At 40.4% G+C, this 17,271-nt stretch overlaps 1 protein-coding gene across 1 annotated transcript in view; it reads left to right on the forward strand.

The window, feature by feature from the left end:
* The window catches only part of HPSE (heparanase), a 37,075-nt gene that overhangs the window by 15,835 nt on the left and 3,969 nt on the right, over positions 1-17,271 (forward strand). The window contains exons 3-11 of the mRNA XM_081812210.1: positions 139-264; positions 5,523-5,696; positions 7,452-7,620; positions 7,938-7,985; positions 8,916-9,009; positions 9,892-9,998; positions 11,125-11,239; positions 13,589-13,707; positions 14,531-14,677. Of these exons, the coding sequence (XP_081668336.1) occupies positions 139-264; positions 5,523-5,696; positions 7,452-7,620; positions 7,938-7,985; positions 8,916-9,009; positions 9,892-9,998; positions 11,125-11,239; positions 13,589-13,707; positions 14,531-14,677 (1,099 nt within the window). The remainder of the gene's footprint in view (positions 1-138; positions 265-5,522; positions 5,697-7,451; positions 7,621-7,937; positions 7,986-8,915; positions 9,010-9,891; positions 9,999-11,124; positions 11,240-13,588; positions 13,708-14,530; positions 14,678-17,271) is intronic.

Below are 17,271 nucleotides of genomic sequence, written 5' to 3' on the forward strand. Positions count from 1 at the left end.
ATATATCTTTCTCTGATCTCATACCAGAAATGTAATTATACTGCTTTAGGCACATAAATAGGTAATGAAATAAATGTATGGGATTGCAACCTTACCACTGTGAAAATAGATCCTCTAAATTATTTCTTCCATTTGCAGATATGTGCAAATCTGGATCCATCCCTTCTGATGTAGAGAAAAGGTTACAGTTGGAATGGCCCTTCCAGGAACAATTGCTGCTCAGAGAACAGTATCAGAAAAAGTTCAAGAACAGCACTTACTCAAGTAAGAGATGAAAGGCACCTGCTGGTGTCCCAGCCCCCAAAATACATGGATAGCTTGAACTTGGGCTTGAACCATGTAAGCCCTATAGCAGTTGTGTTAAGAGTTAATGGAACCTAAAACTTCTGTTTTGTTTTGTTTTTTCTCATTTCTTCACCTGACTTTGCCTACTAGCCATGAAGTGAAATCTAGAAATCATTCACGAGCTAATAATGACCTTTACTGCTCTGAAGAACTAGGAAGTCAAGGAAGACACAGATACAGTCCTTGTGTAAAAGTGAAGTTTAAAAGTATGAAGAGTAAATAATGGGGGCGCTTGACTAGTTCAGTCAGTAGAGCCTACGACTCTTTTTTTTTTTTTTGAGCCTACGACTCTTGATCTCGGGGTTGAGGGTTCGAGCCCCATGCTAGGTGTACAGATTACTTAAAAATAAAAATAAATCTTTAGGGGAAAAAAAAGAGCAAGATGTGAAAACCATTCACACCTCATCATCCATTCCGTCTCTCCTCCCAGAAGCAACCCCTAAATTATGAGTTGGTGTACCATTAGGCAGTGGAAGCCTGAGTCATACCAGACAGTGTTGGCCATCAAGCAGCTCTCTCTTTTTCTTTCCTCTGTGGCTTTGCAGACATAGAACTAGCTCGACGAACCAGGAATTTATTTCCATTCACTGAAACAGTTATCCAGTCTTCAAAATGGGAAGATGTTGTCATGCAGGGCTTTAAAACAACTGAAACAAGCCGTCCTCATTTAACTATGAAAAATATTTTTATCTGAAAATTGATGTTTTAGACCCAACTAAGGGATGATGTTGCCCCAGATCTCAGTTAAGGGAATAACCTGCTCAGATACTCTACAACTGTCTTTTGATTTTTGAAAAATAAATTATCCTTCTAGAACTAATGATGTAATGTATGGGGATTAACATAAGAATAAAAATAAATAAATAAATAAATTATCTTGTAGTTAATTTGGGTCACTCGGCATTTCTAAGAGAACATTACTGGAAGTAGATCACTTATCTTTGAAAGATTTTACTGGATATTATCTGGATGTCAATGTATCCAATGGATTTTTATTTTTGTATTTTTTATTTCTAAGGTACAGAAAAGATGTGACACATAAGAAATCAGAAAATAGTTTACATGTTAATAGATAATGCAGTCCTCTAAATTACTTATTGCATTTTAAAGGGGGTAGGGGAACAACTCTGACACTTTAATAACATGATCTATGGTTGAATGGAATTTGACATAACACAGGGCCATCTCAATCCCAGGAAGGGAATGACAAGAGTACAAGAGACCCATAGCAGTAGGTCTCACCTATAATAAATCAATAGGATATAGGTCTGCTAAGAGAAGACTCCATGGTGTTAGGTAATCTATTGATTTCTACTTTATTTTGCCTCATGTTAAACATTATACCAGTTTATACCAGTTTCCTACCTCACACAATCTTTCTGGAATCAAGATGGTAGGTTTTCCACCATCTTTCCCTGCCTCTGGGACTAGGACCTTCATAGTTCCTCCACCAGAAGAAAGTTCCTTCACTAACTATATAACTAGGTCATTGTACCTGCAGCCACCCTATTGGCTAAAATATTTAACAAATACGGATAGTTTATTTGCATCTGGAAACATTTGACTCCTGGTTTGAAATTCTTTGTTTTAACATGCATGTCTTAGAAACATATAGATAGGAATGCACTGTGTTTAGTCTGGGCACCAACTCATTATAGTAGGAAGTATCTCAGAAGCCTATAGGTGTTTCCACACATTGTTCTGCACTGACGGCTAAGGTTGGTGATGCCTGAGGAACTTGGGCTGGCATTGGCCAAGGGAAGAGATAGCAAAAGTCTATGGTGGCAAGGACAGTCCTTTAATGTGTCTATCATGGCACCGACTGATTGCTTAGTCAGTGGCCCACACCCTTAACACAGGTGTCCTAGAAGATACAGGCAAGTTTTCCAATTACAGGACCCATTGGATGGTGGGTTTCACTTAAGTAGAAGATGACAAAAACATTTGTCATGAGACTACGAACTGTAAGCCTGTTTAGGCAGGTAGAGGAAGCAATGTTACAGATGTAATTCCGGGTGTGACTGCAAAAAGAACTTCCTTATGCAAATAGTTCTACTTAATGAACTAATTCTTTGCTCTCTGTCTTCTCCACCTCTCTTCCTCATCACCTGAGTCCTCCCCCTCCATCACCCAGTCCCACACTGGAAATGGACACCCTTATGTAAACAGACATGGCATAAGGCCAGAGAAAGAATCAGTGCTGATTCTAGTGTGTCATTTAGATTATCCGGCCCCGGGTATCTTTCCACCCTCTCGTAGAATAAGGGTATTGATTGGGAATTGGATACTTAGCTGTGAGTTTTATTTATTTATTTTTTTAAAGATTTTATTTATTTATTTGACAGAGAGAGACACAGCGAGAGAGGGAACACAAGCAGGGGGAGTGGGAGAGGGAGAAGCAGGCTTCCCGCGGAGCAGGGAGCCCGATGTGGGACTCGATCCCAGGACCCTGGGATCATGACCTGAGCCGAAGGCAGACGCTTAAGGACTGAGACCCCCAGGCGCCCCTTTCTTTTGTTTTCTTTTTAATTTTATTTATTTGTCAGAGAGAGGGAGAGAGCAAGCACAAGCAGGGGGAGTGACAGGCAGAGGGAGAAGTAGGGTCCCCACTGAGCAAGGGCCTGATGCGGGACTCGATCTCAGGACCCTGACATCATGACCTGAACCGAAAGCAGACGCTTAACCGACTGAGCCACCCAGGCGCCCCTTAGCTGTGAGTTTTCTTATTGTTCTTATTTTGAGGACAGAGTAGGCTGACTGGGTTTTTTTGTTTTTTTTTTTTAAGAGTAGATTCTAACTCAGTAATATACAGCCCTTATTCTAGGAGATGTTACTATTATGTTGTAGGAAGCATATAATAGAATTTTAAGCTATATAAATTCCAAGTGCGTTTGGAAAAATGAAACAGACAAAGAATCAAGTATGAGTTGAATAAATACTCTGAAATGCAAGCGTTCTAGGTTTTTTTGCAAATGCCATTGAGGGACGAGGTGGTGGCAGTGCCTGATACCGATAAAGGCTTTTTATGGTTTACAAAGGCTTTTCACGTATGTCATTTCAACCTCGGTTTTGTGAGTAGGCACATGATGGTGCAAATTCCAGGATCGTGGATCCATAGCTGAGGCTCATGCCAGGTAAAGCGGTCACCTCACTCATACAGTCTATAGGTGGGAGACTGGGTCCTGGAGCTCAGGTCTTAGGATTTCTGATCCAGGAAACTTTCTACAGCGTGGTTTTCCAATATGTATGTCTAACATGGAGCTGTGACTGAGACATTCGAGTCACCCCTTTAACAACAGGCCCTAGTAATGGCACTGTCACCAAGTAGCTATGCCGTACTGGCCAAAGCACTTCATTTCCTTGGGTGGCAGCTTCCTCATGGAAACATGAGGGTGGAGGTTTGGGGAGAACTCAACAATCCCCAAGGCTCTGTGCCATCCCAAACTGTGGCTCAGGATCCAGTGGAATGCTGGGCTTTTCCAGAGAGCTTTTCCACCCCTGCTGCCCATAACTCCCTGATGATAGACGGCAGCTCTGCAGCCGTGCGTGACACAGCAAATGCCCAAGACACCTCAAACAACTCCCGAGACACGTTCCTGCCCCTCAGCCTTTACCGACAATATTAAATTGAGGGTTTCTCTGCTATGCTCACCCAGTAATTCACTTAGAATTTTTTTTTTTTTAAAGATTTTATTTATTTATTTGAGAGAGAATGAGAGAGAGCACATGAGAGGGGGGAGGGTCAGAGGGAGAAGCAGACTCCCTGCCGAGCAGGGAGCCCGATGCGGGACTCGATCCCGGGACTCCAGGATCATGACCTGAGCCGAAGGCAGCTGCTTAACCAACTGAGCCACCCAGGCGCCCTCACTTAGAATTTTTTAAACTAGGAAAGTTCAAGAGTGAATTTCTATTCAACCACTCTAAATATATATGAAAATTACAGACATTATGCATTCGATACCTGACTTGAAGATGATATTCACACTGACATTGTCGCTACTCTCAAGAAGTGATTTTGGACTAGCTGATGGTTAGAGAAGCTGAGTTCAAAAGTTCCCAGACCTTTATGGCACTTAAGTGACTCAGTAATTGTTTAAATTGTTTTAATTTTTTTTTTTTTAAGATTTTGTTTATTTATTTGACACAGAGAGAGACACAGCAAGAGAGGGAACACAAGCAGGGGGAGCGGGAGAGGGAGAAGCAGGCTTCCTGCCAAGCAGGGAGCCCGATGCGGGGCTCGATCCCAGGACCCTGGGATCATGACCTGAGCCAAAGGCAGACGCTTAACGACTGAGCCACCCAGGCACCCCAATTGTTTTAATTTTAAATTTATCTTACCTAGCCCCAAGTAAATACCTAAGAGTTTCAATTATTAAGTTAAGTCCAAAAACTTACTAGTAATAGTTCTTGTCGCGTCCAACAGAGTTGATATTTCCCTTGCAAATCTAAAGGATCCTGTAGTGCCTGTGTGAATAGGGTTGCTTGGCTGAGTTTGAATTTCAGATAAACTAATTTTTTTTTACTGTAAGTATTTCTCAAATATTGCATAGACATGCAATAAAAAATTATTCCTCATTTATCTGAAGTCCAAACTTAACTAGTTGTCTATATTTTCCTTTGCTAAATCTCACAACAAGGTGGCGAATTTCTTGAGGCTTGCCAGGATGTCTTGGCACCTAGTTTGGAAACCACAGATCTATAGCCTTAGGCCAATTTTTTAATGTCAAATTTTACTTATTTAAAATTAACAAACCCTATTCGTGAATTTTCCCAAAAATTGTTTTAAATAGAATGAAATTTACCAAAAATATTCTGTGACTGAGTTTGTGAGCAGAGATGTTTCAGTTATGAAGAGTGTGGCTTCTGTTGACTAATGACAGTGTGACCTGGGCATGAATTCCCCTGAGGCCATTTGAACGAAACCAGAGTGCCAGACCAAAGCTTCTCGTTCTTTACGTGGTTCAGCGTGGAAAGCTGAATCAACAGCTGAAGTAAATGAAGTCCTATTAATTTTTAATATTTTAATGTTTTAATTTGCCTGTCTAATTATAGTCACTCATTAGGACTGTAATTCCTTCAGTTTAACAATGAAAATAGTAATCCGTTGGAGAACAAATCTGGAGGCCTTCATTATGTGGTGCTGACCTAGCCATTAAATTGCAACATTTTTCTTTTAGAAAGCTCCGTGGATATGCTGTATACTTTTGCAAATTGCTCAGGACTGGACTTGATCTTTGGGCTAAATGCCTTACTACGATCAGCAGATTTGCAGTGGAACAGTTCTAACGCTCAGTTGCTCCTGGACTATTGCTCTTCCAAGAATTATAACATTTCTTGGGAACTAGGCAATGGTAAGTGCCCCTGAGACATTTCATTAGTAAGGAGATTCCCCTTTGGCATTAGTTGTAACTGTTTATGACATTCTTTTTAATATTAGCAAATATACTTTTGGCTCAGCATACTTGTACCAGTGCTCAACAGTGCAACTTTTGGAATTGCTTATGTCAGAACACTCCTTTGTATATCCTAGGACCTATTGTGAATCCTAGTTTATGTTACACTTGAGCTGAAGACAACTGGTTGGACCCAGAAACTTCCACAGCTCCTGGGCTCACTTGACATTTTCAGGATTGCTTAAACCTATTACGGTTGGCGGGCTGGACTCAGCAACACTGGGAAGCAGGCACTTTTGCTTTTGCCCTTTCATGTCTTTCTCTGTTTCTCAACTTGTCGGTTAATTTCAGCAACTCCATCCCCCAACCATCACGATACGCTTAAGCAAGAAGTTCTTAGTGTAGAATACTACCCAGGGCCAGCTCCTGATGATTTCCTTCTTCACTTTTTGGCAAAGAACTTGTAAATTCTAACTAAAGTACTAATGATTAGCCACATTCATTTAAGCATATTTATAGAGCTTTTTCCACACATGAGCCAATGGAACCGAAACTAAAATGGGCAATGAGGTGTAGTAATATGATGGGCACATACTACATTCCAGGCACTGTTCTGAGCATTCCGTAAGTATTATTTTCTCTTTATAACCACGCTGGGGCGGATACAATTATGACCTTCCTTCTAAGGAAGACAAAAGAGGCACAAAGAAGTTAGTTAAATAGCTGTGTGATGCTGGGCTACCAAGTGGAGGACTTGGGATTTGAACCCAGGTAGTCTGACTCCAGAGCAAGGTCCCTGCTTTCTTGGGAGTTCCATTCTAGAGGAAGGGAGCCAGACCGACAAGAAAGCAAGCAAAGAAATAAGATACATGTATATAGTGCCATGTAGTGCAGTCATGTCTAGAGGCAGATTTGGGGATGAGGTTGCTAAGGGTGACTGGCAACTGAAGCACAGAACACAGTATGGGGGCAGAGGGAACCATATCTTGGCTAGATGCTGAACAACTTTAATGGCAACCACATGAATAATGGATCATCTGAACCCGTTCTTACCCATCTCTATATATCCCTCCCTCCTTACTTTTCTACTGTACCCATCCCCAACTCCTTCTGCTCTTCGGAGTAAGATAACAGAGCCATGCCATCCTGTTTCCCTCCTCCTTGGGCCCCCTTTTGGAAAGGAGAGGTCTGCTTTCCAGAAAGAAGGAGAAGGGAGCAAGGGAGAGCCTGGGCAAGGTGTTTGGGGAAGTAGATTGAACACTTCTGTGCCTCCCTCCCATGTCTTCGGCGTGGCCACTTCCAGGCTCACCTGCACAGATAATTTGTGAATAAACAGTCTCAATAAGGCTTTTAATGGCATTGTAGAAATCGGTTTTTCAGTGTCTTCCCCTCCCACCCAAACTTTTTGTCCTTTTTAAGTAAATCAGTTTATTAAATACTGGATATAGACTATTCCTCAAATATCCATTAGTTTAATATCCCCATTATTAACTTCAAATCATTGTAATACCCCCTACACTTTAGTTACGCCATTTACATTTCTGTTTAACTGAAATAACTTCTTCATAGTGAGGGCTTTTCCTTTTCTCGCCTCTGAATTCTAAGTTTTTGTAACTGGGAAATATTTTCCTGCTTTTATATGCTGCTTTTAAGTTTGCTTTCAAATACAAAATTTCTAGGTGTGTGACTACCTTCAGAACTGCTGTCTTTCAGAACCTAACAGTTTCCGTAAGAAGGCTGGTATTTTCATCGATGGATTGCAGTTAGGAGAAGATTTTGTCAAGTTGCATAAACTTCTAGGAAAAACCACTTTCAAAACTGCGAATCTCTATGGTCCTGATGTTGGCCAGCCTCGAGGAAAGACTCTCAAGATACTGAGAAGGTAGGAACTAGAAAAAGCAGAACCACTTTTCTTAAAAAGAATACTTCTCTCTGGTGGAGAATTCTCAATGGTCCACCTGTTATTAAACCATTTGCTACCTAAGCATATGTTTTACCAAAAGAGCAAATGCTGACTGGTTCAGAATACCAAGGATCTGGGGCCAATGGAACCTACAATATAATTTGTATCAGAATTAGGAAGTTTGTGTTTGCCTGATGCTAAGGCAGTAAGCAGCCCATTTCTAGGCAATAGAACTCCCATGCATATATTGTGCGTATGAGGATTAAGTAAAGATCATAACAGATTTTTTTTTCTAGTTTCCTGAAGGCTGGGGGTGAAGTGATTGATTCACTTACATGGCACCAGTAAGTATGTCTCCTGCTCTTCGTACTAAGAAACTAATGCTAGTTTTCCTTACTACTTAGCTTTCAAAAAATCATTTCCATTCAACTACTAATTGACATAGTTCAAATAAGAAACAAATAGTATCTCAAGCAGCAGTGTACTAGACTTTTAATATTAATAAAACAAACACTTAAACTTTATTTTAAATGATGTGGTAGTTTCTATAAGATCAAGGCACACTATCATTTAAATTGTGGAGCAGATAAGTAGCTAAAATCAATATGCTTGGCAAAGACCAGGTAACCTCTAAGTACCTGCACTTTTTTTTTTTTTAAAGATTTTATTTATTTTTTGACAGAGAGAGAGACAGCAAGAGAGGGAACACAAACAGGGGGAGTGGGAGAGGGAGAAGCAGGCTTCCCGCTGAGCAAGGAGCCCGATGTGGGGCTCGATCCCAGGACCCTGGGATCATGACCTGAGCCGAAGGCAGATGCTTAACGACTGAGCCACCCAGGCGCCCCAGTACCTGCACTTCTGACTATGTCTTTTCAAGACACAGTAACTGAGGGATGCCTGGGAGGCTCAGTCAGTTAAGCGTCTGCCTTCGGCTCAGGTCATGATCCCGCGGTCCTGGGATTGAGTCCCACGGCCTTGTGAGTCCCATGGCCGGCTCTCTGCTCAGCAGGGAGCCTGCTTCTGCCTCTGCCTGCCGCTCCCCCTGCTTGGGCTCTGTCTCTGTCAAATAAATAAATAAAATCTTTAAAAAAGAAGACAGAATAACTGATCCTCTTCCATCTTTGTCTCTTCTTGCTAGAACTTCTGCCTTTTTTTTTTTTTTTAACATAACAGAGGGGTGGGAAGAGGTAGAAAGGAGAGCAAGGTAGCCAATTAACTTAAAAGCAGAAAGCACAGTTCGCTATTTTTTTCTGAATATTTTCTGAATAATTTAGCTACTACTTGAATGGACGAATTGCTACCAAAGAAGATTTCCTAAACCCTGATGTGTTGGACACTTTTACTTCATCTGTGCAAAAAATTTTTCAGGTAATAGTCTTTTTTTTTTCCTAATGGAGAGAGGTCCCCTTTCTTTCTAGGGGATATGGTCCAAGACCCTCAGTGGATGCTTGGAACCACAGATAATATCAAACCCTATATATATACTTTTTCCTATACATACATTCCTGTGATAAAGTTTAATTTATAAATTAGGCACAGAAAGAGAATAACAACGATAGTATAAAATAGAACAATTATAACAGTATACTATAATAAAAGTTAGGTGAATGTGGTCTCTCTCTCAAAATACCTTACTGGACTGCACTCACTCTTCTTGTGATGATGTGAGATGGTATAATGCATATGTGACCAGATGAAGTGGGGGGAATGACATATGTGTTGTGACGTGGCATTAGGCTACTAGTGACCTAATGAAGATAGGTCAGAAGGAGGATCATCTGCTTCCAGACCACAGTTAACTGCAGGTAACTGGTACTGCAGAAGGCAAAACCATGGATAAGGAGGGACTTTTGTAAATCCAGAGTTTTTATTTTTGCAGTCTAGCTAATTCTAAATTCTATATGTCTATACATTTATGTGTTTTTCTTTAGATAACAGGCACTTACTCACTTCAGTCCCCCTCAGCATCAGGTCTTATTCATGTGTATCGATTAAAAATTCAAAATACTTCCAATAGCCTTTTGGTAGCATTAACTCTCCAAGGCCATAGGAAGGGGATGACTTAAGTTCCTTCCACACTTAGAATTCCAATAAAAGTTAATTGCCCAAGACCTAAATAACCACAGACATATTTTGTAACTATATTGGACAAATCGGTCTGGGAATACAAGGTTTTGAATGTCATTAATCTTCAATACCATAGCTGGTCAGCTTGTTTGCAAATATAACGGGGACTCTCCTGTTGCATAGGTTGTCGAGGAGACCAGACCCCACAAGAAGGTTTGGTTAGGAGAAACGAGCTCTGCGTATGGGGGTGGAGCACCCTTGCTGTCCAACACCTTTGCGGCTGGCTTTATGTGAGTGAAGCAGCACTGCCTTGGGGATCAGGCTGCAACATTCTCCTGTCCTTTTATTAAACAGCTTCTATTGAGACAGTTCATCAGCCCAAAAGCTGATCAAAGACGGTTTCTATGGCTGAGACCCAAAATGCATGCCAGATTTTGCAAGAACATGTTTTACTAAAGTTTGTTGGACATCTTTAATGAGTGTTCCAAATTAATCACTGTATGAATAATTGCTTTAGAAGTGCTGTTCCTTAGTTTTGGCCCCTAAATATGCCAAGGATTCCTTCTTCTGAGAGAGATCGTAAATGAGTGCATCTAGAGGTTTGAGTCTGAGAAGGATCCTTAGTGTACATAAAGCTCTATTCATAGATTCCCAAGGAGTTTAGAGCGTGAGGTCACATCAGAGGAGCTACCAATGAGTTTAAAGACTTACTAAATCACCCTCATCATCCAGCCACCACAAACTTGATTGCTTTAAGCAACTGGTTTACTTATATTCCGTAACTCCGTTAACACTCTTAATCTATAGTTCTGTATCCTCACACTGGGACTTAATTCTCTTTCCCCTCCTACCCTCATTCTTGTAAATCCAGAATAAAGAACAAATCCTTTTTGCTCATGGGGGCATGAGGAGGAGAGTTAAGAATAAAGATGTTTGTCTTGCCATTAGCCAAAGATGGACGGGGTGCAGGGAGATAGCCATGAAAGTCGAGGTGTGATTCTACTTACTTCACATTTTACTACTGGTGACTACAAGCTGCCTTTTCTTCTTCACCCTTTTCTTCCTCACATGGGCCTGGGGGTGGGGAGGTGGGGAAGGTATCCAGCAAGATGGAGAGTGAGTGCCTGTAGGGTACAAATTTGTCTACTCTGCTTTGTAGAAGTTTTCTTACCCTGAAAGGAACTCCTATGGCATATTAATAATATTCTATGATTTATTATCATGCTCAAGTGTGGGAACATGTGAAGGGAAGGATAGTCTCCATTTCATTTGATTGGCTTATTTATAATTAATACCACTTTTCTGGTTTCCTGTCAATTCCTCCCACATAGATGAATCATTCAGAATAGTGTGTAATTAGAATTGAGTTTTTTTGTTTTCCAAACCTGAAGAGAGCTGGGCCTCACTGTATTCCAGGTGGCTGGATAAATTGGGCCTGTCGGCCAGAATGGGCATAGAAGTGGTGATGAGGCAAGTGCTCTTCGGAGCCGGAAACTACCACTTAGTGGATGAAAACTTCAAACCTCTACCTGTAAGTGATCGTTATTTTCCCATTGCCGTGAGGAGACGGGAGTATACTGAGTGCCCCTTGTACCAAGCTCCTATGAAGAGTCAATCCTCTCAGGAAATTCAGTACTCTCAGTAGGCAGCCAATCCGTGGAATGATGAATTGGAAGAAACCTTAGAGACCATCCATTTTAATATTTTTGTGTCCCAAGAGAAGAAATTGAGAAGCAGAATAATGTTTTTAATGTGGGCCACTTGGAACGTAGTATGGGGTTTTTACATTTAATTTAATTTAATTTTCTTAAAGATTTTATTTATTTATTTGAGAGGGAGCGAATGTGGGGGTGGGGGAGGGAAGAGCAGAGAGAGAAGGGGAGAGAAAATCTTAGGCAGGCTCCACGCTGAGCGAGGAGCCGAGGCAGGGCTTGATCTCACGACCCTCAGATCATGACCTGAGCTGAAATCAAGAGTCGGAAGCCCAACTGAATGAGTCACCCAAGCACCCCTACAGGTCTTTTCTTACTGGATTTGCATAACCATCCTGGAAGCTGGCAAGGCAGTGTCTTTGATCCATTTTTCAGATGAGGACGTTCAAACGGAGACAAGGTTGGGTAAGGGAAGTCACACAGCTGTTCCATGTTATTCTAGAATCCCATACAGATCCCGGCTCCGAGGCCTGAATGCTTTCCACTCAGTCACCAAACCACACTGAAGTTAGATCTCCTTTATAAATGCTTAATTGATTCTACTCTTCTCTCCAGTGAAAAATTTGAATGTAAACAGAGAAACAAAACGTGTTTGCCCTGTTGGGTCTACATTTCCTCAGCTGAAGAGGGAAGAGTTGGGGTATACACTGAGTAGGGCTCTTTGAAAAAAAAAAACACTTTTTATTATGGAAAATTTCAAAGTAGAGAGAAAAGCATATAAATCCCCACTTCTGTCTACTCTCTAGTCCTCCCCACTCCTCACCTCCCACCCACTGGATTCCTTTGAAGCAGATCTCAGCTGTAGCATCGTATCACCTAAGTAAGTAAGTCAGGATGTATCTCCTTTATACAAACACTAAATACTATTATACTGTAAAATACTGACAGTAATTCCTCCGTATCATCAGATGTTGCGTCAGTGGGTGTTCCACATTTTCCTTATTGTCTCACGTGTTTTTAATAGTTTGCTTGTTCACATCAGAATACAAGCAAGATCCATATATTGCATTTGGGTGAAATATCTCTTAAATCTATTAATCTTGAAGTTTCCCCTCCCACCCCCTTTTTGTCCCGTGGAATTTATTAATTAAAGAAAGCAGGTAATTTGTTCTATAGTGTTTCCCATGTTCTGGATTTTGCTAAATTCATTCCTGTGCTATCCTTTAGCATGTTCCTCTGTTTCTTGTAAACTGGCAGTTAGACCTAGAAGCTTGAGCTTATTTAGATTTTTGTTTTGTGTTTTGTTTTGCAATAATTATTTATAGGAGATGTCACATGCTTCCAACAAGAGGCATATAATGTCTGGTTGTCTCTCTCTCTTTTTTTTTTTTACCTTGATAGCTAGTAATGACCATTGCCTAATCCACTACTTTATTCAGGAAGGGGGGTTATAAGGTTCTAAAATAAATTATTTTAGGGGCACCTGGCTGACTCAGTTGGTGGAGCGGGCGACTCTCGATCTCGTGGTTGTGGGTTCGAGCCCCCTGTTAAGTGTAAAGATTACTTAAAAACTTTTAAAAATCTTTAAAAAAAGAAATTATTTTAATCTCTTAAACTGGTAGAAGTTTTATTGTAAGACTTGCTTTTGTGTGTGTGTAAGTGTGTACATGTGCATATCTAGAAGTTCTGCTTTGAGCTTTGCTTTGAATTCTTGGATGATAGACAAAAAAGGATATTTAAACTCTCTCAGCAATGAATTACATTCTTGAGATATATCTCCTAGTGGTCATGGCCCTCTGAATTTTGCAAATATAGTCCTCCAATAATAAAAAGCAGCAAACAAGAAATTGCTCTCAGATTCACGGTGGGAACATGGATCAAAAGATGTAGGCCATTTAAATATTCTAGAATAACAGTCACTGTCTTTGTAGGATTGACTATTTGCTCTCGCTGTTTTTGTTAAATAAAGAAATAAGTGAAGATCTATTTTTGGGGACGCCTGGGTGGCTCAGTCGTTAAGCGTCTGCCTTCAGCTCAGGTCATGATCCCAGGGTCCTGAGATCGAGTCCCGCATCGGGCTCCCTGCTCAGTGGGGAGTCTGCTTCTCCCTCTGCCTGCCGCTCCCCCTGCTTGTGCTCTCCACCCCTCTCTCTCTGACAAATAAATAAGTAAAATCTTAAAAAAAAAGATCTATTTTTGTTCCTTCTCTCCCCAACCACCACAACTAGGATTACTGGCTATCTCTTCTGTTCAAGAAATTGGTGGGCACCCGTGTGTTTATGGCAAGTGTGAAAGGTCCAGACAGAAGTAAACTCCGAGTGTACCTTCATTGTACGAACGTCAACCAGTAAGTGTGTGAGACACCCTTTGCCAGGCAACAAGTTTAATCAGTAATATGCTCTTCCTGATAGGATGATACTAAAATAGTAATTCTAGTCAATCGGGCGCCTGGGTGGCTCAGTTGGTTAAGCGACTGCCTTCGGCTCAGGTCATGATCCTGGAGTCCTGGGATCGAGCCCCACAACAGGCTCCCGGCTCAGCGGGGAGCCTGCTTCTCCCTCTGACCCTCTCCCCTCTCATGCTGTTTCTCTCTCGCTCACTCTCTAATAAATAAATAAATAAAATCTTTAAAAAAAATAATAAAATAATAATTCTAGTCAAAATAAAGACAACCATGATTTCTGGTGAGTGGGAACTCTTGAAATACTGAGCACCCACTAGGAAGTAGGAGAATGGTTTGGATGGAAATTCTGAAAAGTGTCCATAGATCTAATTTTCTTATTTGTTTTAGTTTTTTCGTAAGGCTAGGAAAAGCTCCTGTTTACATGGTTTATAATTTGAATTCCTAGGAACCCACAAAATTCGCTTTTTATTATTTAACCTTCCTATGTTTGAACAGGGTTGGGCTGACCAGCTTCCTAGCAGCTCAGCCTGGCAAAGCAGCAAAAATCTCAGAATGCCCTCACCCAGCAAATGGTAGTGTGAGGAACAATAGTTTTTTCAAATAGGACCACATCAGCTGTCTACTGTAATCACGAAAGGAGGATAAAAAGAAGGCCCAGCATCATTACACATACTAATACTTAGTATCCATGATTATGTTTGTAATTGAGTTTTTAATTGCTTACATTAGATAAATATTTTTATGGAGTTAATCTATTTGCTTTTAGCCCAAGGTATAAAGAAGGAGATCTAACTTTGTACGCCTTAAACCTCCATAACGTCACCAAACGCCTGCGGTTGCCCTATCATCTGTTTGACAAACAAGTGGACAAATACCTCATAAAACCTTTAGGGCCTGATGGATTACTTTCCAAGTGAGTAATTTTCCTTTTTCATTTCAAACTTTCGCCAAATTGATTGGTATTTATCAGAAAAGAGAGTGTTGCTAGAGAGCAAAAAAAAAAAAAAAAAAAAGTCAACTATTACAAGTTCTAACAATTCCTAATATTCAGGAAGTTTATATATGAATATTTATCAATACAGGTAAAACTCACCCAGAGTCCAAAGCAGAAGGATATGAACACAAGTCAGCAGTTATTGTAGGGAATAGTTTGCATTTCAAAACAATTTGATATGTCAAGATGCCCTCAAGGCATGTAGATTATTTGCTCTACAGAAACTTATAATTCTTGGTAACACAGTCACTGAAGCAAACATACCTATGTATAGTTGGTATTAAGGGCATGGGGGTTGTTGTACATATTACACCCTGTGAGCTGAGTGTGATTCTCTCACAGTGTGAAAGTAGTGTTTTCATTTGGTTAGAGTAAGAAAAAAAAAAATACGTCCAGAAGTGTAGCTTTTAGGTGGGTTATTTGAAGCTGGTTGTAACACATTTTAGTTTTAAAAGCCAGTCATTGGATATGTCTTATAAAAGACCGTATTCAGCAGAACACCCAAAATGACCATGAGCCTGGAAGAGTCAGGCACACAAACATTGTAAGATTCTGTCCAATGTGTGTTGGAAGGAGCTCTTTTCATCATGATTTTCTCACATTGGAGCATAAAAAATTAAGAGTTTACAAAATTCTCACCATCTCCTCCCATCTTTGCAAATGCTATATGAGTGATGTTTTCAGTGATAATTAGCATCAGAACCTGAGAAGGGACAGTAAGCTTGCTTTCCCCAAAGACCTATATCCCGTAGACAAACATCAGTAACATTGGATACCATTCCTTATTTTTTCCCTATGCTTTATTTTACTACATCTGTGACCATACAGCCTCTAATGGGAAAGAGGGGACACCCACAAATGTTCTTCCATACACAGCCTGTGTAGACATTTTTAATGGGCTGCATGTTTTATAAAATACCATGATTTACTTACCCATTTTCCTGCTGTTTAAACCTTTTTTCCTCCCCTAATGTAAATAATGCATATTTGGTTAACAGATACTTTTTTTCTATTTGGGTTCTGACTTTGAAATGGGTATTTTTGTGTCTGATGCTGATATTTGTGTCTGATGCTGACAAGGGAAAAGCTTTTCTGAAGTCACGGAATAATAGTTGTAGAGTTGGAGGAGTGTTAGGAGATATTTTAGTCCATCCTTAGATGGGGAGTTTAGGCCACTCAGCTCTGCCTGATTCCTCCTCGGTTGCATGTGGCCACTCTCCCAGCAGCCGTCCTCTCTGGCAAGGGGAACGTCTCTCTCTGCCTTTCATCTGCTGTTTTTAGTTCTGTCCTCGACAGCAGAAGTCAGAAACTATGCCTCATGCCTGTGCTCAAGTGGGTTTAGAGGGCTTTTTTTCCCTCTTTTTTCTGGTAGGGGAGATGGTCATGTACTCCATGCTAATTTTTATTTTTACTAAGTTGTCAACATTTAAAATTTTTAAATTTTAAAAATTGACAATTATGAAAATATCTGGATTTCTAGCTTTTCTTTAAAAGCAGACATTCTAGGGGCATCTGGGTAGCTCAGTCAGTTAAGCATCTGACTCCTGGTTTTGGCTCAGGTTGTGATCCCAGGGTCCTGAGATGGAGCCCTGCGTTGGGCTCCACGCTCAGCGGGGAGTCTGCTTGGGATTCTCTCTTTCCCTCTCCCTCTATCCCTCCCCCACCACCTCTCTTTCTAAAATAAATAAATAAATCTTTAAAAAAAATTTTTGTAAATAGATATTCTAGGAACTCTGGGCTTGTTTTCCCAAGTAGATGGAGTTGAATTGGGGTTGTTTACTTTAGACAGGTTCTCCTTAGTCCTTCTGTGACCCTCTTATCTCTGTGACCTTGTCCTACTGCACAGGCTCTTGTGGCCACTTGAGTTTGCTACCTTTAATGTGGAACAATGCCAAATACCTAATTTTCTCGAGAATAACTCCAATGTCTGCAGGACAATTAGATTGTTCTCTCCAGACTTACTATGCCCAATTTCTTCAATGATTCTTCTCTTTCCTGTATTTATCAGACCCCATTGCATTCTGATCACACATTTTGTGCTTAATAATGGAAAGCTGGTGAAATTGTGGATAATGTTTTATTACCCTAAGTTCTCTTTGATGAGTGTACATCACTTACGCTTTTCTCTCTTTTAAAATGTTGCAAAAAATAAAACAAAACGTTGCAAAAGTATCCCAGAGAAGTTTGATGAGTGTTCAGTCTGCACACTTATTCATTCTAATGACCTCGGAGGGTTAAACAATGATCATCTTTAAAAAAAAAAAAAATCACTTTTTAGTTGAACAACTCGTATAGTGTCTACAGAAGGTCCGGTGTAGTAAGCGTTTAGGAAATATTTGAGGGAATATATTTTTAACTTAAAAGCAGTATTTTATATTCATCTTAGATAAATTTTGCCCAGCATCCCTAATTCGGATTCCTCTTGCTTGCTAATTCCTTTCAGCTCTGTTTCATCTGAAACTTGAAAAGCATTATCTTCTCTTTCTTGTCATCATGTTACTGACATCAAAATA

The sequence above is a fragment of the Leptonychotes weddellii genome, chromosome 2, assembly GCF_054177405.1.
Source record: "Leptonychotes weddellii isolate Sample4059 chromosome 2, ASM5417740v2, whole genome shotgun sequence".
Taxonomy (NCBI): Eukaryota; Metazoa; Chordata; class Mammalia; order Carnivora; family Phocidae; genus Leptonychotes; species Leptonychotes weddellii.